We start from the raw sequence: 22868 nt of genomic DNA, 5'->3' as shown, positions 1-22868 counted from the left end.
GGAGCACCGCCCTTCAGCCCCTAGCGGTAGGAGTAGGCTCATTTATAAAAAAAATATGATTGTCCTTCCCCAATGATGTTTCACACCAAATATGGATGAAATCCATCCAAGGATGAAGGAGGAGTAGGATTTTAAAGCTACAATTACGAAAATTTGCCCTTTTGGGGCCCCGCCCCTCTGTCCCTAGGGGTCAGACCTATCTCATTTATATAAAATATGATTGTCCTTCCCAAATGATGTTTCACACCAAATATGGATGAAATCAATCCAAGGATGAAGGAGGAGTAGGATTTTAAAGCTTAAAATATGAAATTTTGCCCTTTTGGGGCCCCACCCCTCAGCCCCTAGGAATCGGACCAGGCTCATTAATGTAAAATATGATTGGCCTTCACCAACGATGTTTCACACCAAATATGGATGAAATCCATCCAAGGATGAAGGAGAAGTAGGATTTTTAAGCTTAAATTAAGAAAATTTGCACTTTTAGGGCCTCGCCCCTCAGCCCCTAGAGCTCGGACCTATCTCATTTATATAAAATATCATTGTCTTTTCCCAATGATGTTTCATACCAAATATGGATAAAATCAATCCAAGGATGAAGGAGGAGTAGGATTTTAAACCTTAAAATAAGAAAATTTGCCCTTTTGGGGCCCCATCCCTCAGCCCCTAGGGGTCGGACCAGGCTCATTTATATAAAATATAATTGGTCTTCCCCAATGATGTTTCACACCAAATATGGATGTAAAACACTGAAGGGTTAAGGAGGAGTAGGCTTTTGTATAAATAGTCTTACGCACGACGCACGGCGCACGGCGGACGGCGCACGGCGCACGACGACGAACAAAACATGATGACCTATAGGTCAGATGACCTAAAAACCAATCAAACAAACAAAAAAGTTACAGCAACAAACTAGATATTTCAATTTGTTAGATTGAAATTTTCTTGTTTTAAGTCGATACCACGAGATTTGGACTTATTGCAAAGGTAGAATATAAAGTTGTAGATAATGAGTCGACGACACATGACAATGCCAGAATGAGACAAAGAGAATTGAGAGGGTTAGGGAGAGACAAAAGCAAAATAAGAATTGTAGATGATAATATTTCGACCTGTGGATGTTAATCTGTTTGCAGAGATTAAGACAATAGTAGAATACGCATTGTAAATGATCATAGTTCGTCCCTGAAACCTTATCTGCCACTGTGTTGTCCCGTTTCGCTTGTCAGCCTCGTCACGGACCTGGTGACAAATGGTGGAATAGACATCTTCGCTACTTCGACTTCAGTAACATCTTAGCCGGTCACATGGTCCATACATACAACAACTGGAAACATACCTGTACTGATGAACAGCTAGACAAACCGGCAGTACACACACACTATATATATATATATATACATACGATTCTGGATTAGTTTTTATGCTTTAATTTAGCACGACGAGCTCGTCTTAGAAGATTTACCTATCACAGGTGCGCCGTGTCGCGTGCACAGGTATCTTTTAATTTCTCTGAGATATAATGTTGAGGTGAAGACTAGGAATTCTGCCTGAGGAGTTCTGTCTGTAGGATGTACGTGTTTACTTTGTTCTTACTCTGGATCTCCGTTATTACAGGTGAGTAGTGAACATTTCAATATCTCATTACGGCTGTTAAATATCTCGCAGAGATTGTGTTTTCGGAACCAACACCATTATTTATTGCACTCCGAGATCTTTTTCAGACCGAACGGAATTTGTTTAATTGTGACCCAAGCCATATACGTTTTACAACGATGTGAGGCATATTACGTAACGGTATTTTTATATTTATTCAAGAGTCGTGGATTTTTAGTAAATGTTTCTTAGATCTTGGACAATGTTTTCCCGAATATATGGTAATGCATCTTGGATTATGGTGACTTGGATCTGAGCAAGAGTGACTCGTATCTGAATAATGGTGAGACGAATGTAAGTAACGGTTGCTCGAATATATGTAATGGTGACTCGAATCTGAGTAATGGTGACTCGAATATAAGTAATGGTAACTCGAATATATGTAATGGTGACTCGAATATAAGTAATGGTAACTCGAATATATGTAATGGTAACTCGAATAGATGTAATGGTAAATCGAATATAAGTAATGATGACTCGAATCTGAGTAATGGTGACTAGAATATAAGTAATGGTGACTCGAATATAAGTAATGATGACTCGAATATAAGTAATGGTGACTCGGATCTGAGTAATGGTGACTAGAATATAAGTAATGGTGACTCGAATCTGGGTAATGGTGACTAGAATATAAGTTATGGTAACTCGAATAGATGTAATGGTAACTCGAATATAAGTAATGATGACTCGAATATAAGTAATGGTGACTCGAATCTGAGTAATGGTGACTAGAATATAAGTAATGGTGACTCGAATCTGAGTAATGGTGACTAGAATATAAGTTATGGTAACTCGAATAGATGTAATGGTAACTCGAATATAAGTAATGATGACTCGAATATAAGTAATGGTGACTCGAATCTGAGTAATGGTGACTAGAATATAAGTAATGGTGACTCGAATCTGAGTAATGGTGACTAGAATATAAGTTTTGATGATGACTCGAATATATGTAATGGTGGCTCGAATAGAAGTATGGTGATGACTTGTGTAATGGTTACTCAGATCTGAATAATGGTGAGCCAAATCTGAGTCAATGGTGACTCAGGTCTTGATTAATGGTGAGACGATGGGACAGAGTTAACTGAAATTTGTCAATCTGGCTCGAATTATAGAATGATACATGTATGTCTACACGTGAGAAACGCGTGGTTTTAGCTTTTCGATAATGTTGATTCGGATACGAGATAATAATGACTCGGATGTGGGTGTAAAATAATTCGGATATTCATTAATTTCCCCGTATTTCATAGCGTAATTACATGCTTGTGCATTATCTGGAGCCCTGGAATTAATTTATTAATTATTATTTACTATTTTATGATAGTGATTCGCTAGTCCCCATGATTCGTGTATCGGGTAATACAAATAATGATTTGAACTCTATATCGGTAATACTAGCTCATATCATCGTTATCATTATATATATCTAATGAATTACAGTTTATGTAACGTATCCTAGACGAATCTAAACAAACCACTCGTGCTATGCTTTCCCTGGTTTGATGTAAATTCCATGTTCTGTAAGCAATAACTGTAGCAATATTTTCTAATGACACTTCATCTAAAATATAAATAAAAATGTCCTTACGTCGTGACATCAGAAAGTTCAAAGTTGGTTATGATAGAATTTCAGATATATTAAATACCGTAGATAGTACAGTGTAGGCTATCTCACATTCTCTTTAGTTCTTAATTAATACATATAACATTTATTACATAGTACCTATGTCGCTTCCTTGTACACATTGAAACAGTGTCGAGAACACGAGTTTTTTTTTTACCACATTTACATATAATTTCTCTGACAGTTCCTGCTTGAAACACACAACAGTTATAAAATCATTTTTGCATAAATGTGGTTAACTAACACAACCAGATAACGAGATTGGTATTCACAGACAGAATTGAGGAAGTGCTTAATTTATACGACTGTAACTCCGATACACGGGGCATTCCTATAGTTCGGGGTGTTTCACAGGTACCTGGTACGGTTTTTTTTTTTACGAACAGTTTATGTATATGTATATTATAACATATACATATCTATACTGTTGGTAAAAAAATCGTGTCAGGTCCTTGTGGGGTGTTTATATTACAATTTCCGTATTCGACCCAATAAGCGCCCATGTCGAATATGTATGTCAAGCAATTCACGTTGAAATGAAACGAATCAATAAATCGGAAATTTCTTTAAATCGGAGATTTTGAGATTGTCAAATATTCCGAGTATGTCTTCGGTACAAAATTGTGTCAAGATTACCTGCTCCCTTTTACTATAACTGTCGTCATGTATCTATCGGGGCCAAGTTTCATGCACATTCATTAACTTGAAGGAATTCCTTAATTTAAATTTCCCCATAGAAAAACATTACAAAAGTGAAGGAAAAAATCTTAAGTTAAGGAGCCTTCATTAAAATCTGTAATGCTTTCCTATGGAAAATTTTAAGTTAAGAGATTCGTTAAATTTAAGGAATGTTCATGAAACTGGGCCTAGCTTAACTAAGAGTGACGCCCAACTTCATAGAAATATAATTGAACGTTATTCGCATTTATGACCGACCAAACTACCTGTTTTATCTGTTGTCGCATACAGAGCCTTGAGTTTGCTACGGTATAGTCAAGGGTGGGTATAGCGAGATTGATAGCAATAATCCTTGAACCTTGAAATATCGAGAAAGCGTATAGTGCTGATGACAGATCATACACTGTAGATTAGGGACATTATCGGGGTACGCCCTCCCCCCTTCGGCTGGTACCCCTTCCCACCGCCCCCACCCCCACCCCCTTCCGCGTGTAACCCCCCCCCCCCCTCTTTCTAAACCTGACAAGGCGACCTAAATGAACCTGGCTGTTAATTGCACGTAAATTAAAACAAACAATCATATTTTTTTTATAGTTGTCTGCAGTCCTGATCATAAATAAAAATATAATGATATCAGCATATATTTACACATAATTATAAAGAGTGATTTTAATTTTGATTGACCGGTATGTCTTTACTTCCAAAACCGTTGTATGGATCTGATGAAATCATTTGAGACATTGCGTATAGCGCACAATGTCTCGCAATATACTGGTGATATTTCACGTGATACGTACTTTGCGGTTTAGTATTAACTGTAATTCTTTTAAAATGTGAAGTATCATTATCAAATGATATCACCTAAACATCGGATTTGAGGCTTATTTCATTTTGTCCTAAACTTCTCTATGATATTGATTTTATTGTTTCAAAATGTCCATAGCATATTATATGATACGGTTGTTATTTACTTAATTATTTAATAAAAAAACGATAGCCTTAGGACACCACCCTGCAGAACAAAAAAATGAAAAATGTCAGCTCACAAGCGCAGTATTGATCTGGTTGTTAATTCACGATAGTAAAATTCAATAGGTGTTTTTTTTAAATGGCAACATCAATTGAAATGCTAAATATCCACCTCCATGTGACAATGTGTTAGTCAATGAGAACAATGTAGTATCGTGCGTGCGTGTGTTACTAAAAATAATCACCAGTAAAAAATAATCTACGAAAGGATCTCTTGTTACGACAGTCGTTTACAGGTATTTTTTTTCGTGAATTAGGAATGTCTTGACCCTGTGATCTTAAACCAGAAATAATGTTTCGTTCTATGGTGCGTGGCTCTATAGTTGAACGACCAAATAAATCTCCCCTGTGGCAAGTGAGAGTTATAATAAGGGAGATAACTTAGAGGTATGACCTTTCATAAACCTCCGAGCGATAGTCAACCCATTCAGCAAGTGCCATGTCTCAACACGACCCCCCCCCCCCCACCTCCCCACCCTCCAACCTCGCTAATAGTATCCCTTCCCGTTTTGGTTTAATCTAGTTTTATTAGTTAAACGTCCTTCTAACAGTATTTAAGGCCGTGTCCGGTTCAAATGTTGGAGGAAAGCCGGGGTACCCTGAGAAAAAACATCGACCAGCGGTCAGTACCTGGCAACTGTCCAACATAGGATTCGAACTAGCAATCCACAGACTGAGGGCATGGGATAATATGTCGGGACATCTTTAACCACCCTTCACTCGATATATTCCCACAAGGGAGGTAATTATATTGATATGGGAGGTAATTCTGTTATAAGTCAGTCAGAAGGTGATATATTTTCCGCAACAACAGTAACTGGCGTGTTGCGTGAATGAAGTACGTGTTGCTTATTTTGGGAGACTGCGGAATATTCGCGTTTTGTCTTCTTGGTGCTATATCACTGAAGCATGCCGCCGAAGACACCACGAAACACATCTAAGAAATGACATAACACCGTATCTAACACATTACAATTACATACATGTACAATATTTTGATGAAATTCCTGGTTGTATTCGTTTGTCTGAGTAAACATTCTTGTGCTAATTATTATTTCAATGTCGGGAACGTGCGTAAACAGAGATGGTCTGACTTTTGTAGTAATAATTATCTTGTTTACTTTCTAATGAAGATTATAAATTCTAATTAAGACGAGATAATTATTCCATTCCTTCCGTTATAAATTGAATAAACGTCCCATCGCCGGTCAACATCTCAAACCACGTGAAAGAATCTCGTGTGTTAGTGACGTCATAGACAATTAAGTTGTCGGATAGAACAGTTAGACATTGACAATGACTACAGATAATTTGCATAATGTTACAATAAAGTGTTGTGTCTAGGGGTCACAAAGGTCGACAGCTGTTTGACGTTCACCGTGTATTAAATTTAACAGGTAATTCAATTAATTCAAGCATGTATACCTGATTTGCATAATATACAATATGACATGCAATACCTGCATATTAGTCCAAGCTTCACAAAGGACCTTAGTTAATTTTGACACTTATGTTGTTTTTGTTTTGTTTTTGTTTTAATATCTTATGCATTTGATTTCGGATTATACATGTATACAGACACGCGATGTATGGCTGACATCATAGGATTAGTATGCCGAAAATGAACTCTGGTTGCCCCCCCCCCCCCACCCCACCCCTCCTCCTGTTAAAGATGCTCCACTGTCGACAAAGCGTACATAGTATTACTCATTCGGACAATAATTGATATTTATTGATATTTAATCTTTTATATATGTATCTAATTAGCACAAAAATAGACATAAAATCATATGTTTTGCTGTTATTTACTGTGCAATCAGTACCTCATTCCATGTAGAATACAGCGTCATCGAATTTGTTTTAAGTATTCTTAATACTTTTACAGTATGTTGAAGTAAAATAAGAATATCAAACTTTTCAACGATGGCAATTCATTGTGTAAAGTAAGTAACTTTTGTAACTGAAGAAAATACTAATTCGTCTGCTCCTGTTTTTAATAAGTAAAAATATCATTCGTTTAACCATTTACATTATTGTACATGTATATGCATTATATATCTAAGATCGTAAATTATTTTATAGTTCAAATATTACTTGCCAATGTAAAATATCGGTAAGTGTATGAAGGGGTATTAGCATATGTTTAGTGAGAATGAAACTAATTTGGGCTCTGATCCATCAGACATGTCCAAATTCGCTTTAAATGAACAGTTCAGTAATGTTACTATACGAAACATACGAAACAAAATCTTATACAATAAAATATTGTTCTGTATACCCTTCGAAAAATTAAAGCAAAAAAAAAATGTTGAAAAAAACCACGGCTTTGTAAACGATTTCAATTGGTATCGTTGAAATCGATATTCCCAATTTCATAGCTTTACACGAGTACATGTAAGCAGAGGTAGCGATTTGAGAAGTTCTGAAGTGATTCTCTCAATTGTGTGGGTTTGGGTTCGGCCTACTAGAAGTAGCCCCAGCCAGTGTATGGGAAAATTTAAAACTACTCCAACTTCAAATAGGACTCGTTTATTAACAATACAAAGTTTTCAATATAACCTAATTGTCTCTTAAACCAATTGTAACTGGTAAAATTTATCTATTACTTTATATACCGACATTGGACCCTTGTTTTACCTGCTAGCCGTTACATGTCCTAGGTGAAGATTTTGTTTTAATTAATTTCTTATGCAAATGAAGTAAATATATTAATTACCTGTTTTCACTACACACGGAGCAGTGTAGACATTCCACCGTTTGAATGCTAAATAACAGGGACTTGGATTTTTATTTATGATATGATCATATATATATATACCCAATGTCAAGGGTGTGGGATGGAGGTACAGTCCGAGCCCCTGTGAACTCCATGGTCTAATTTAGTTCTAAATGTATATTTTATCATGATATTACCCAGATATGGTATTGATCTAGTTTGATTTGTTTAACATATAAATAGTCGGAACCATTTAAGGACGTTTAAGGTTTATGGAAGGTTAGCCGGAGTACCTAGAGAAAAACTACCGTCCAACGGTCAGTATACCTTGCAACTGCCCCACATAAGATTCGAACTCACGATCCAGAGGGGGGAAGGGGTGTTATGAAGATAACCGGAGGGGGTAGATATATTTGATATTTGTTGGTGCAAGTTATATAAAGGAAACTAAGACTTCAAAGAGAAATAATTAAGATGCTCGCAAAATCGTCAACCCACAACTTAATCCAATCAAACGAAATTTAATCATATATAAAAAATGAAAATATGCTTTGTGATACCTTATACCTTGGTACCTGCACAGGGACATGGCACGAATTTCTAACCAACATTACATGCATATATATTCTTTAAGGTTTTCGCCGTATTTAGACGGCTCCGTTTCGAATAAACATTCTTAAGAGCCTATAGATATTGCGAAACCCTTAAAAGTGTGTAGAGTTTTCTAGATTTTATATATTTTTCCGACTGCAAGGAACATTTTAAATAAATTATCATTTAGTGCAACGTTGATTAGAAATTCGTGACAGGTCCCTGTGGGTACCTGTACTCCCCAGCCTCGTAAAGTTCATATAATCTTTCTGTCTTTATTTTGAAGTAGCTGTTTGTACATGTATATATATTCCAGTGCTGAAATAGCTCAACAGGCTTAACGTGAATGTTAATTAATTATAAGTCACAGCCATAGGACTAGAGCTCCGCCTTTTTGTGGGAAATCTGACGTCACAGGCCAAACTAGCCGAGCATGATTTATTTCTGCTGTCGTTAGTTACAGATACGAACAAAGGGATGTTCTTGTAAGGATGACAATATTTTGTGTTCTCTGATTTGTTTTTTTTTATGGTTGATTTCAGTGATTGCTAGTTGTTCTACTTTCTGGTTGTCTGAAGTTCAAAGAATTAGGATTTTTTTTTATTTGACGTATTACATGAAATGTAACACTATAGAAGTGTGACAATTGTTTATGATAGATCGAGTCTGTGGTTGTGCTGCGGACGAAGAAGATAAATGTTTCTATTCAATCAGATTTTATCGCGAAGGTATGGTCTACTACTCTCACGATTTTTTCGGGAGACTCTCGCGATTTTTAGCGTCTGTTTATCGAGACTGTAGTCGTTTATCGCGAAGGTATGGTCTACTACTCTCACGATTTTTTTCGGGAGACTCTCACGATTTTTAGCGTCTGTTTATCGAGACTGTAGTCGTTTATCGCGAAGGTATGGTCTACTACTCTCACGATTTTTTCGGGAGACTCTCACGATTTTTCTGTTTAGAGACGTAGTCGTTTATCGCGAAGGTGTTTATCGAGACTGTAGTCGTTTTATGTGACTAACAAGATAAATGTTTGTATAAGATGTTTTTATTTAATATCGAATTTACTTCTACAAGATTGTATTTTTAATCTTATATCGTATAGGTTTCGTCTACTTCTCTGTTCCTATGCTGTAAACTATCACGATTTTGGCGGAAGTCTCTCACGATTTTGGCGGGAGACTCTCACGATTTTTAGTGTCTGTCTTCCATGATGAAGTGAGGCTATGGTCGTGCTACACTAACAAGATAAATGTCTCTATTAAATCAGAATTTACTCCTAATGTATTTTTTAAATTCTATATCGCACAGACACCCTCTTCTACTTATGACATATACAGGGTTTTGTCAAAGCTCACGATTTTGGCGGGAGATTCGCGATTTTAAGCGTCTATGATGAAGAGAGTATGTGCTGATGCTACGGACTGAAAAGATCAATGTCTCTGTTCAATCATAATCTACTCTTATTGTATTTCAAAGTTTGTGAAAATGCCTCCGCGAAAAATGATCTTTGGACATGAGAAATGTTTCAAATTTAGGAAGACGGTAACTAATCATCAGGTCCCTGTGCTGAAAACAAGGGGTATTATCGTATCTAGTTAGGTACCTATTTATGAAGACGGTAAGGTCCATGTGTGCAGAAAATACAGAGAAATAGCATACCATCTACAGCGTGTCTAGGACCATCCTCGATGCTCCAGGAGTTAACTGATGTGGATATAACGTCAGTTATAGTAACCCCTGGAGTATCGAAGATGTTCTAGGATAGTCTAGATAGGTCCTTATCTATATGTTAACGATAATTTATTCTCATGTCCCTGTGCAGAAAACAAAGGAAGGTAACAATCTAAACGGATATAAGATACGTCCACACTTACGTTAATTAGAAACATAACTAATTCCCATGTCCCTGTGCAGAGAACATTCAAGGGGGTCCATATTTATATGATATGATATTTATGGGAGCAGGCAATTTGCCTCTATTTCCATACATAAAATGTACATTATAAACTTGATCATTGTTATTAATGAATAAAAGTTTTCAATTTCCAACATTGAACAGATCTAATGTTCTGTGCTTTATACATCTTGTTATGGAAGTCTCATAACTCCCATGTTACACATTCAGCGTCCTTGCGTTTGGCCTCTTCTCTCAATTTCCTCTCATTTTCGCGTTGGCATTAAAATCTAAATTTTCAAATATTTTTGTGTCCGCTTCCAAACGTTTCCTGCCATCCTATTCGGTTTGTTCCAGAACTCCAAATTACACCAAGTTCTTTTCACGCTGTTTTCTATCGTTGATTTCTGATACAATCCTTTCCGTGTCTAGCGAATATTAACGGTAATTTATTAGTATGTCCCTGTGTACAAAACAAAGGAAAGAAACGTATTCTCAGGTGATGTGTGTACAAAACAAAGAGAAATAACGTATCTGTATACGTGTAAAGACTGTTTCAGAAGACATCATTTAGCAGTGTTAAATACCTGTTTTTATGTTTTACAACCTGTAGTTGTCTGTTGCTCCAGTGATCACGGGCAAGGTTAACTGAGTATTGATAAAAATCCTTCAGACTTCAGGAAGCGGCATGAAAAAAAGTCGGTGTATTTACACCTGTGTAGGACATGCGTGTGTGCTGTTTCACCTAAGGTTGCTTCCTTTAATACTATAATTATCTTCTAGATGTCCCCATAGACATTTTCTCGTTATTTAGTCAGAATTTATTCGGAGAATATTTATAATTTCATCAATATTTATCTATGGTCTAGTGGTTTGTGACAACTATGGGATTAATTTCAAAATACAAAATGTTGACATTATATATCACAGGCAATATTTCTTCACGTGAATTTCACGTGAACCGGGGCAAAAAAGTGAATTTCACGTGAAAATTTTCACATGAATTTTTCACTTGAAAGTTTTGGTATGAATTTCACGTTAAAATTTTCACATGAATTTGAAGTAAACTCACGTAGATTTCATGTAAAAATCACGTGAAAAAACACATCCACGTGAAATTCATATGAAGAAATGTTGCACGTGTTGCCTACACCTGTACATGATATCATTGACTACTTTGTTATTGTTATTGCCCTTAACGAATGAGAAAAGGGTCGGGTGCAAAGGTCTCCAGACCGTCGTGACCCCATCTTTACCCCAATCAAACAAGATGTGGAAAAACCTTTGTACATGTATATTGACTGTGCTAAATATCAATTTTTACTCCACTCCGACCATTACTCAATCATTTTCCTTAACCAAAATTGAATTCTACTAAAACGTTGTATCTCTACCAAATTTAACGTCCTATTAACAGCCGGGGTACCCGCGGCCGGAGAAACCCCGTCGACTAGCGGTCAGTACTGGCAACTGCCCCTCATGGCATTCGAACTTGCGAATCGCATAATTATGAATTGAATGGGCGCTTGTAGTAATGTGCCGCAAACCGCTCGCCCACCGTGGTCCCAAATATTAAAATCTGCCGAAATAAGAAATTTATTAAATATTAAATTCTGTCAAATATTCCAGTACACAATGTATACCAAAACTGTGACTTATCTAACTTATTATTTTGTAAGTCATTTAATTATTAAATTACATATGCACATGTTTGTCAAAAGAATAGCACCACAGTGCTAATGTTGTATTAATTCTTGAATCTTGAATAATTAAACACTTCCAAATATATGTACTGAATTCTGTCAAACATTTCACCGTGTCAAACATATAATCATTGAATAAAATCTAACAATTATATTTATCCTTTCCAACTAATGAACGTAATTTATGGAGTACATGCATCGCGATATTCCAGGGGTTACTATCACTGTCGTTATATCCACGACAGTGATAAATACCTCTGGAGTATCGTGGATGACCGAATTCACATCGCGACTAAATTCATTCAACTGTAACGAATGGTGAACCGCATCGAACATTCCACGGACCATTGCTATACGTATGTAAACCTTTCGTCTGATTCTTCGAATGGCGTATTAAAGTGAAGTTATCACGATATGTATAATTTATGTACTTGTTTACAGAAAGTGTGAAATTTTTTTGACGTTTTGCCGCGAGCAGACTGCAGGAATGAACAATATACTACAAACGATTCTACTCCGGCCTTTGTCTCAGGCTTAAAGTGATAGATGACTTCAAATTGTCCACGAACTTGTCGTCAAGAAAATCGTGCTTTCATAACTCAGACCTTGAAACAAACAAAATAAACAACATGGCGAACCAGAATACCGTAACATAAAAAAATAAACAACTACATCAATTTATTGTAATTTAGCTGCAGATTTGTATTTATATATCTTTTTGAGTGACCTTGTTGAACCAAATAAGTTTGTCTCTATAAATATTTTTCTCTCTCTATATGTATTAAATTATACAGGAAAATAAAATCTTATAGAGACAGCCCCCTGTGAATGACCTTGGTGAACCTAAGGGTTACCGACTAATTAAAATCCGGAAACGATAGATCGTCGGAAAGCTTTACGTTTGTCACAAACATAGACCGGTGACTCGTGGGTGTCCGACTATCCTGAATCTTCATTTGTTAAATATGTAAATCGATTATCTAAGGTTTCTGATTGGTCCAGGTTGATGATGATTATGTAAATTACACAGGGATCTGCGAATTAGTTACAGTTTATATCAATTTGGTCCCACCAGACTGCCCATGTGCCAATTTTGGTCATTTTAGGGGTCTATATTAAAAAATTAGTAAAAAGCGTAAACCCCTAGCTGCGATCACAAAGCTCTGCACACAGGGATCTGAGAATAAGTTACAGATTATATAATTATGGAACCACCAGAGTGCACTAAGACCATTCTTAGGCGTTTTAGGGGTCTTGATCAAAAATCGGTAAAAATCACCATGGCTCTGAACGACGGACGAACGATTTCTGACAGATAGTCGTCCTGTCGGGAACGGAGTCTAGGGACAGGGTATATGATTATTCGTTCTAATATACCCCTAAAACGGCAAAAATGGTCTAATGGGTCCATGTTGATATCACTGCAATTAATTATCAGATCCCTGTGGCAAATTCATTATAGAATGTCATGGTTTCAACTACTTTGTACAGATGTATAATGGTCGGTTAAAACAAGGTGGATATCTTAAGCTTGTACATGTTTATATGTCATGGACACAGTACATATTAAAATATGTTTAAATCAAAAATCCTTTTAGTCTGTCGGTGAACGTTCAGAATAATGTCTCATTTATACATCTCCCTGACAAGTTAATACATTAATTTAAACTATGCCGTTTTTTCAGCGTTAATATGAGAAATATTACAATCTTTCCTATTCCAAGTTTTACAATTTATGCATGATTACGAGTTCATGAATAATACACAATGATAATCTTCAACAGGTTTTTGGTATATTTTTTTCAGGTAACGTCTATTATTCCGGTTTAAAGGATTAATTAAGACGATCTTTTCGTGCCCTATGACACTAATGTTAAGACATCAACATGATTACAAAAACTTGTCTGTCCATATTTTCATTACGAATTCCATTGTCTAAAACATCATTTATACATGGTATTGTCATACATACATTTATTGGTTTTTTTATACGCGGGTTTAGTTTAATATTAATGTAAACTTTATTTTATTCATTCATTATAAGCCATACAATACAAAAACAATCAAATAGATATAACATGAAATGGATTCAGAAACAAGTGTTTACACTTATAATATAAACTTTATTTATTTTACATCGATTGAGAAACAAGTTATACAACTTATGTAAAATCACTCTCGATGGCCCGGATGTAAGCGCGCGAGGGGTCATAGTGTTGGAGGAAACCGGAGTGCCCGGAGAAAACCCACGTGATCGGGCAGGTGACCCGTGGGTTTACACTTATATTAATCCGTCTCCATTTGTTTAATATTGAATGGAATGCTCACCAAAATCATATAAGTATTTACATATCTTACATTTTATTAGCTGGTATGTGCATTCAGAATTGATTATCATATAATAAGTTTTGTCTTTTGTTTGTTGTCTGTGACCAGTTACAGTATATACGTGTATCACTCATTTCAACCAATTATACTGAAGAAACTCGAGTGGACCCAAACAAATGGACTTACAAAGCAGGTCTAAACTATTTTCTACCTTGTCATCGTTGACTCTCTCATCGTCATTAATTTATTTTTTAGTCCGCTTACCATTAGTATGGGCGGTCGTTCCGACTGCACCTCTGATTTACAGTTCGGCCTGCCCACCATTAGTATGGGCGGTCGTTCTACCTGCTCCAGTGACAAATGGTACTAAAACATGCCTCGAGGATCTTACATATATAACAGGAGCTGAAGTCAGACGTCAAGGTCATCTGAGGTCACAAAAGGTACGAGAAAATACTACAAGTGACCCTTAATTAAGTTGGATTTTTTTCCGGTATGCCTAAAATACAGCTGGTTAGTTCAAATAATTCTTTTGTAAAACCAGTTTGCCGTATTAAATACTACTTAAAATCATGTCACTTTAGGTTATCTTTTTTATTTTACTTCTTAATATCAAACCATCGTTTTATAACACTTATGAGCTGTAAAGGTAAATGTAAATGCTAAAGCTTTGCAGACAATCTCCATAGATTTCAAAAAAAAAAAATATGCATATGAATTTTATTTGGGCCCGCGGTGGCCGGATGATTAAGATGTCTGACATATTACCACAAGCCCTCTACTTCTAAGTCTCGAGTTGGAATCCCACGTAGGGCAGTTGCCAGGTACTGGCCGCTAGTCGCTGAATTTTTTCCGGGTACTCCGGCTTTTCTTCACCAACAAATTTGACACGTCCTTACGTGACCCTGGCTTACAATAGGAGGTTAAATTATTAAGATAATAAAGCACAAAACCCTTATATTTACATTATTTACTAATTTCATGGCATTACCCACAGAGCATAAACGATACTCATCTTTTGAACAATAATTGCTGCTTATTCATGTAAATGTATGTCTAATCAACAACACACACACACACACACAATATAAAATAACTTTTTTTTGTTATTGGCGGATGCGCAACGGTGGCAATGGTGTTAATTAACTTTTTGAAAAATACCAATTCGTCTGCTACAGTTTTTGATGGAGAAAAAAATGTCATTCTTCAGTGGTGTAGTATACCATGTACCTTTTAAGTTGTTGAGGTTATACTGCGGAAACCTGAAACGTACATGTAAATATATGAGTGAGTTCTGTGCGCCCCTCCCCATTTTACTTGTTATAGATCTACTGCTTTGAGCACAACCATTCTCCGTGAAAGCAAAAACTCTTTAGCATGGTATGTCTAATTATAATAGTTCTACGTATCATTATCCGTCTATGAAAAGTTTTAATGAATTATGTACATGTAATTATGTGCTTAAAATCAGGACTTTTAACGAGGCTATAACTCATATCTGGTTATTTATCATTGTGATATACATTTAATATTACGTCAGCTTAACAACCAAACCGCAAAACCCATTTATTGTACTTCACTGTAAGTAATTTATATCAAAAATGTGTATTTATAATAATAATAAATTTAATTAGATAAGGATTGGGAATTAAAAGATATTCATAATCGACAAAACATTGAGATAGAGAAAGGTACAGTTATTCCGACAAAGAATTTGTCGCTGTAAGCTAACCATGCTTTAATTTGTGATCGCCGATAGGATTTTCCCGCCACGCGTCATACCTGTTAATTAATTTATTCGCATCATCATCTGACAGGTATAGTACAGGTATGGACAGACTTTTGTCACATTTACGTTCATAACACTAGATCTCACTCCACACGCGTTCTAGTGTTCTTAAGTGAAGTTACCGGCTTTTTCTATATATGTAACTATATTGTACATGTACATGTACAAATGCACAGGTACATTGTAGTTTTATCTGAGAAAGGTACTACCTGATCGGTCAGGTTAAAACCGACATATTATAATAATACTACATGCAATGGAACTATAAAATAGAAAGTTATACATAGTCTACATCACAAGAAATGATGAAAAACAAATTCATTAAATATATTTCCAAGAAAGCAGGAAAATGGACAACCACGGGCATTTGTTCTCTCTCTGTCTCTGTCTCTCCCTCCCCCCCTGCCTCTCTCTCTCTCTGTAATACTGTAACTGTATAACATTAAACAAGAGTACTAAGGTCACTCTCCACCAACGTTGCTTTGTATATATTGTATTACTGACTTATCTATTTGCCATACCAACAAAAAAAAAAAACCCTATCAGTCACCGCAATCACATTCTCATCCATCAGAGTTACTTCCCTTCCTTTCATTCTGTCAGTTGGTATAGCGATAGCTTGACAGCCGATGGGAGCCGAGAATGCCGCAATCACAGAGCCCATCAATGCCTCTCCATAAGTCTCCTGACTTCCAATGAGGCCGAAAACCTGCGAATTACCTGCGAAAATGTACTAATATGGACTGGCCGAGGGTGCCTACCTGTTGCTGTGTTCGACAAGTTATCAATAGTCGCTTAGCAATTTGAAATGTTAGAAATGAAACCACGATCCGCGGAGGACCATAATGGTACAAAACACACGTTTTTTGCAGTAAATCGTTATAAAACAAATCACGTGCTTATACCCCATTCATGCCATTGGCCGAAATTATGGGTAACTAGTAATCACAAGATTGTGTGTTTACTTTGACTTTGATTTCTCTGACCTGGTATTTAGTATATGTAATTTGGCCTTTTGACAGAGATCTTATTTTCTTTGTGTTAAATTTATATATTCTGAAATCTAAAGCAGGTAAATATAAATTTAGAATTTTTACGAATTAAACCGGGAGAAGCCGATCTCCGCTGATCTTAAATTAAGCGGTTAGAACGATTGAATTTGTCAATCCCCATTATATCATTTACAGATAAAACATAGAAATGGCGGTTTTATAACTCATTTCAGTCCATTATCTATAGTAAAATATAGTACATATGTGCGAGTTAAAATGATATGCATGCAATATTAATAACACTCTGGGTTATCGAGGATGATTCTAATTAAATTGAAAGACATGTGAAACAGTGGCAGATCTAATGGAGGGTTTTGGATTCAGGAACTCCGCAAATCGCGTCTTTCCACATTTTACTGAAGTTTTACTCTCTTGGATAACACAGGGACCGGGCATAATTTCCAATCAGCGATATATTATTAGACTATTATATGTACATAGTTTGACCCAAATACATTGTATTATCGTTTGCCCAATCTAAATATTGTCGTTAGCTGGAAAAGGGTCCATGGATAAGGCATAAGAAAGCGGCACGATGGATTTTTAAGACCCGTTCGAGGACACTTTTGTGTCATTTTTTTTTTGCAATTGTCTTATTGACGGCATTTTGTATAATTGTTGAGGGTGATTTTGAAAGGAAAATTATTGCTGTTTCCAACGGTAGCAATAGTTTTTGTGATGACCTGCTGGAAATGTGATTTAAGTCGATAAAGGTAGGTTTGGTAGAAGCTTGGTCTCGGGGAGTTTTCCGCTCTTTTGTAGAATACGATTTTTACCTGTGTTTGATCTACTGACCCCTAAAACGTCTCGTACTGGTCTATGGACTCTCTTGTGGGGTATATAAACTGTAAGTAATTTTCAGATCCCCGTGGAACAGGGTTCCTAAAATGACCGTGTGCATTTCTCGCCTTGGAACTATTGACGCCACAGTCTTACTATTAGACAACGGCAAAATTCGGAACTTTCTATCCAACCGAAGACTACCGGAATTTCCCGATTTGTTGTATTGAAGGCCCGGTCCCACTGGCGTTTAGGAAGATTTGCGAATGCATTGCGCATAAAATTGGCTGATATTCGCTGAACATACGCAATATTCGTAAATCGTACTTGTATCTGTCGCCCAACATCCCCACACGTCCGTAATTATCCGCAATGGCGTGTTTTTCCGTTCCCAGGATTTTTAAACTGCACAAAATTTTGATTGCGGAAATCATTCGCATTAGGTACGCTATTCGCTCGCAATATATATACAATATTTGCTTATTATATGCGCTGTATATCCGCTGTTATTCGTTGATATCCGCAACTGACAGGGTTTTGTGGCTTTATAGCGAACTGGGACAGTGTGTAAAACGAATATATAGCGTTCCTATCACGTTGACATCACAAATTAATATAATTTGTAGCGAATGCATATTGAGTTCAGCGTTTGTATTACGTCTGTTTTGCATTTGATTTGAGAATAATTTGCGAATGTAAATCAAACGTGTTGCGTAAACCAAAACTACTGTATAAATATGGCAAAAATCGACATATTTATCTATTATTTCTAGTCCATCGAGAAGTACAGGTGTAATAATGGGTCCTCGGCAATAATACCAATGCAACATAACAATGGTATCCAACAACATATCAATCAAATTGTTCAAGTCATGAAATAAATTCAAAGACAGAAAAGAAAAAGTTTTTTTTTTGCTTTTATTTGAATTTGAAGCAGACTGGACCTTCTTTGTATCTGAAGGATGTAGGATGAAAGTTGCAGCTTGCTTATCTTTGTTGCAGTCGTGTTGTTGTGAAAAGCGACATCGAAAGGCCCGAGCGCGCTTCTTTTCCTACCGTAATTCAGATGACCAACATGCGCAATACAACCGTTCTTTCCGCTAATAGATTATTAATAGATTCGTAATATTTCCGTAACAATCGCAATACTTCCGATCTGTTTCCTCAATATATGCGTTATATATTCGTAATTGTTTGTTACGTATCCGCATTGTTGGATAATCTTACTGATTGTACCCCTCACGGGAGAGCATCCGTTATCGTATTCGTTTTTATTCGTGAAATATCCGCATTTGTTCGTAATAAATTCGCAGAATGTTATTAACATATCCGTAATTTATACTTGAAAATTTGTTATTTTTAGCCAATTTTGTTGCGGATGACAACGAACGGCCAAAATTTGTAAACTAAATTCATCCGTAATTAATCCGCTCTCCAGTGGGACCGGGCCTTAAAAAGTAATGGTTCTACGGGAGATTCCATCAAACTATCTAAGATAAAGTACAACACGAATGAGAGTCATTCTGGTGAACGTTTGAGTCCACAGTTTAATCTTCTTCATTATTACCTGTCCTATTTACGTAACACCTGTCTTTACACCTGACAGGTGATATCGGGACAAACTATGCATATTCATTAGGTTTTACCTGCGCTGATAAAGGTCATTTACAGTTGATGTACATGTGTGTGTTAATGCTGATTATTAGCCTGTAGATTTATCAGAGCGGGGCTCACACCCAGGTCCTCCAAACATTGGTTAGACGTCTTTGTTTCCATGATTGCGGAGTATAAAATGATAAACTTGATTCCATGACAATAAAGTATTAATGATGTTACAATGGTTTAGAGTTTTAGATATCAAATTGATGACTTTGTTTCCATAGTTACAGAGTATATCAAATCGAAGACTTTGTTTCCATGGTTACAGAGTACGTCAAATTAATGACTTTGATCCTCGTGATTTTGTTTCCAAGGTTACAGTGTATAGCTAATTGAGGATTTTGATCCCATGGTTACAGATTATATCACATTGATGATTTTGTTTCCATGGTTACAGAGTATAGAAAATTGATTAAGTTGTTTCATTGGTTACATAGTATTAATCATTATAAATTAGATAATTCTGTTCCTTTTTATAGGATTTCAGCTCATAAGAGCGCAGCTCTCTGCGCGGCCGAAGGCCGCGCAGAGCGAAGCTCTACTAACCATAACACGTGTGTGAGCATATAGATTCCAATACACTCCAGTACCCCTTGGACTTTGAAATTGTGACCCGCGGGAAAGGTCTCGCGCCTCCATGTAGGCAGCCATGGTTTAATTCTCGTTATCAGCACGACGAGATTTGAAATTTCTGTACTAGACTAAATGTGTTATCAGTATACGCTTTGAAATTACTGTAAGTAGTTTTAATTTACACATGTACAAGAACAACGCAATAAATGTAGTTGTCCAATATGTACTGTGTATGTTCTCAAGCGCACGGCACCGTCAGCACTGACGTCACAAAACCTGACGCCAAAGATGACGGCACAGATTCGGGCGTATTTTTTGATAGCATGGCATGTTGCCAAGTTTTCTCTGCATCTGATAAAAACAAGATTGAAGTACGTGTATATTGAACTATTCCATTTGGATTGTTTTGAATTCTGTCTAACTATCGATAGTATTTGCATGTCAGTGGAATATTGTATTGTTAATCTCATAGAAAAATATAAATACAATATAAAGTTATGATGTTATAATCTTTTACATGTAGCTGCGCTCTTCTGAGGCTTTGCCTTAAATTCATATTATGAAATTGATGGCCTTGTCTCCATGGCTACTGGTATGTTTACAATAAGTGTTCTGCTAGTCTATGTATAAATTCATATAAACTTTTTTATGTTTCTATGGTTACAGCATGTGAGCTACCGTGTGAAGAGTTCCAATGTGCCAACTGTCGTTGTATCCCAAAGTCTTGGACATGTGACCATAACAACGACTGCGGGGACAATTCGGATGAGTTCGCTAATTGTAGTAAGTATAGATAAATTAATTAACAGCTTTTATATATCTTTACCTATCTCCCGGCTCTCAACTTATAGGTAGTCTTAACCAATCAAAATGCTAGAAAATACCAGCACGCGAGATCTACCACGCTCGAATGGTCCGAGTAAATATAAGAAGATAACTGTAGAGAGGTTCCGAAAATACAAGAATAATGGCTGCCTGCACGTGTTAACTAGCGCAGGAATTTAGGCCCTACACTTATAAGTTTAGCATCAAATTAAACGCCAAAAATGAGAGACTAAATCGAAGACATCTCAGGTATGTTATCACCTTACGACAATAAACAATATCCATCGGTGTCAACGACTTTAACCGTAATTAAACCGACAGGACAGCATAACTGTAAAGAGATTCAGTATCGTCTGCTCGCTTTTCAGATCGAATGTTAGATCAATACAAAAGTATCCATGCCATTATGCCTTTTTCGTGCAAAATCTGCTCCAGTTAAAATTTTACTTTTGTTAAAAAAATTATATTTCGTACCTGTCCACAGCGTACAAACCCACCTGTGTAAAAGAATTTCATACCACAGCATACAAAACTTGTTCCAGTAATTTAGTTAACCTGTGTAAATGAGTTTCATGTTTGACTTGGCCACGGTGTACAAAACTTGTCCCAGTTTTACTTGTGTAAATGAGTTTTATATTTTACCTGTGTATTGGCAATGTCCATGTATATTACAAGACTAAATCCAGTAACCAGTTTACTTGTGTTAACAAGTTTTATATTTTATCTGTCCACAACGAACAAAACTTGCTCCAGTAAGTAACCAGTTTACCTGTGTTAACGAGTTTAGTATTTTATCTGTCCACAACATAAAAAAATTGCTCTAGTAACCAGTTTATTGTATTAACCAGTTTACCTGTGTTAACAAGTTTTATATTTTACCTGTTCACAGCATACAAAAATTACTGCAGTAACCTGTGAGTTTACCTGTGCTAACGAGTTTTATATTTTACCTACCCACAGCATACAATTCAGTTCAATTCTTTTATTCCTTGAACCTTATGGTTCATCTGAAAAAGTGCATTATTATATACAGTGCAACAAAACTTAATATACAATCACAGTTATTTAACACACAGACACACATACATGTATAGTACAGATACACCCAACACGTGCACGACCGCTACGCTAGTGTAGAGGGTGTTTCTTCATTGTTTCAAAACAGTATTTATTCTTTTTTTCATTGCCAAAACTATAAATTTTCCTAAATTAGATAATTCTTTATTAGTTCTTGTTTCCAGAGGTTGAATAAATTTGACCATGCTAGGTTTATTATGATAATATTTTTTGATATTTCTAATATGAGTAATTATTGCATAAAAAACTTCGTAACCAGTTTACCTGTGTTAACGAGTTTTATATTTTACCTGTCCATAGCATACAAAACTTCCTCCAATGAGTAACCAATTTACCTGTGCTATCAAGTTTTGTATTTTACCTGTCCACAGCTTACAAGTCTTGCTCAGTTTACCTGTGCTTACCGGTTTTATATTTTATCTGTCCACAGCTAGCGTACAAAACTTGCTCCAGTAACCAGTTTACCTGTGTTAACGAGTTTTATATTTTACCTGTCCACAGCATGCAAAACTTGCTCCAGTTTACCTGTGTTAACAAGTTTTATATTTTACCTGTCCGCAGCATACAAGACTTGCTCCAGTAACCAGTTTACTTGTATTGACCAGTTTACCTGTGTTAACGAGTTTTATATTTTACCTGTCCACAGCATACAAAACTTGCTCCAGTAACCAGTTTACCTGTTTCAATAAGAAGTGTGTGAACCAGGAACTAGTATGTAATGGTAAAAATGACTGTGGGGACTACTCGGACGAGAGTGGATGTGGTGAGTACATAATTTTGTTATTCAGGCCAAAAAACATACCGTAATATGTTTGTTTAGGGTTACCTGACCGACCCTAATTTTTGTCCACTTTACTACAAAAGAGAAAAGTCGGGATTACGATCTCA

At 36.2% G+C, this 22868-nt stretch overlaps 1 protein-coding gene across 13 annotated transcripts in view; it reads left to right on the top strand.

Moving 5' to 3' along the window:
* The first annotated feature begins 1461 nt into the window (after positions 1–1461).
* LOC138311137 (low-density lipoprotein receptor-related protein 2-like) overlaps positions 1462–22868 on the top strand; it is a 173379-nt gene continuing 151972 nt past the window's right edge. For 4 of the 13 annotated variants that reach the window (XR_011206530.1, XR_011206529.1, XR_011206528.1 and 1 more), the window contains exons 1-3: positions 1462–1617; positions 20745–20861; positions 22627–22743. Coding sequence is in view for 7 of the 13 variants with exons in the window: in XM_069252604.1 (XP_069108705.1) it covers positions 1572–1617; positions 20745–20861; positions 22627–22743 (280 nt within the window). In the remaining 6 variants the exon portion in view is untranslated. The remainder of the gene's footprint in view (positions 1618–20744; positions 20862–22626; positions 22744–22868) is intronic. The other 9 variants (XR_011206526.1, XR_011206527.1, XR_011206525.1 and 6 more) reach the window with 4 other exon arrangements.

This window comes from Argopecten irradians, chromosome 16 (genome assembly GCF_041381155.1).
Source record: "Argopecten irradians isolate NY chromosome 16, Ai_NY, whole genome shotgun sequence".
Classification (NCBI taxonomy): domain Eukaryota; kingdom Metazoa; phylum Mollusca; class Bivalvia; order Pectinida; family Pectinidae; genus Argopecten; species Argopecten irradians.
The sequence above is the reverse complement of the archived record's forward strand: the minus strand, read 5'-3'. Positions and strand labels throughout refer to the sequence as shown.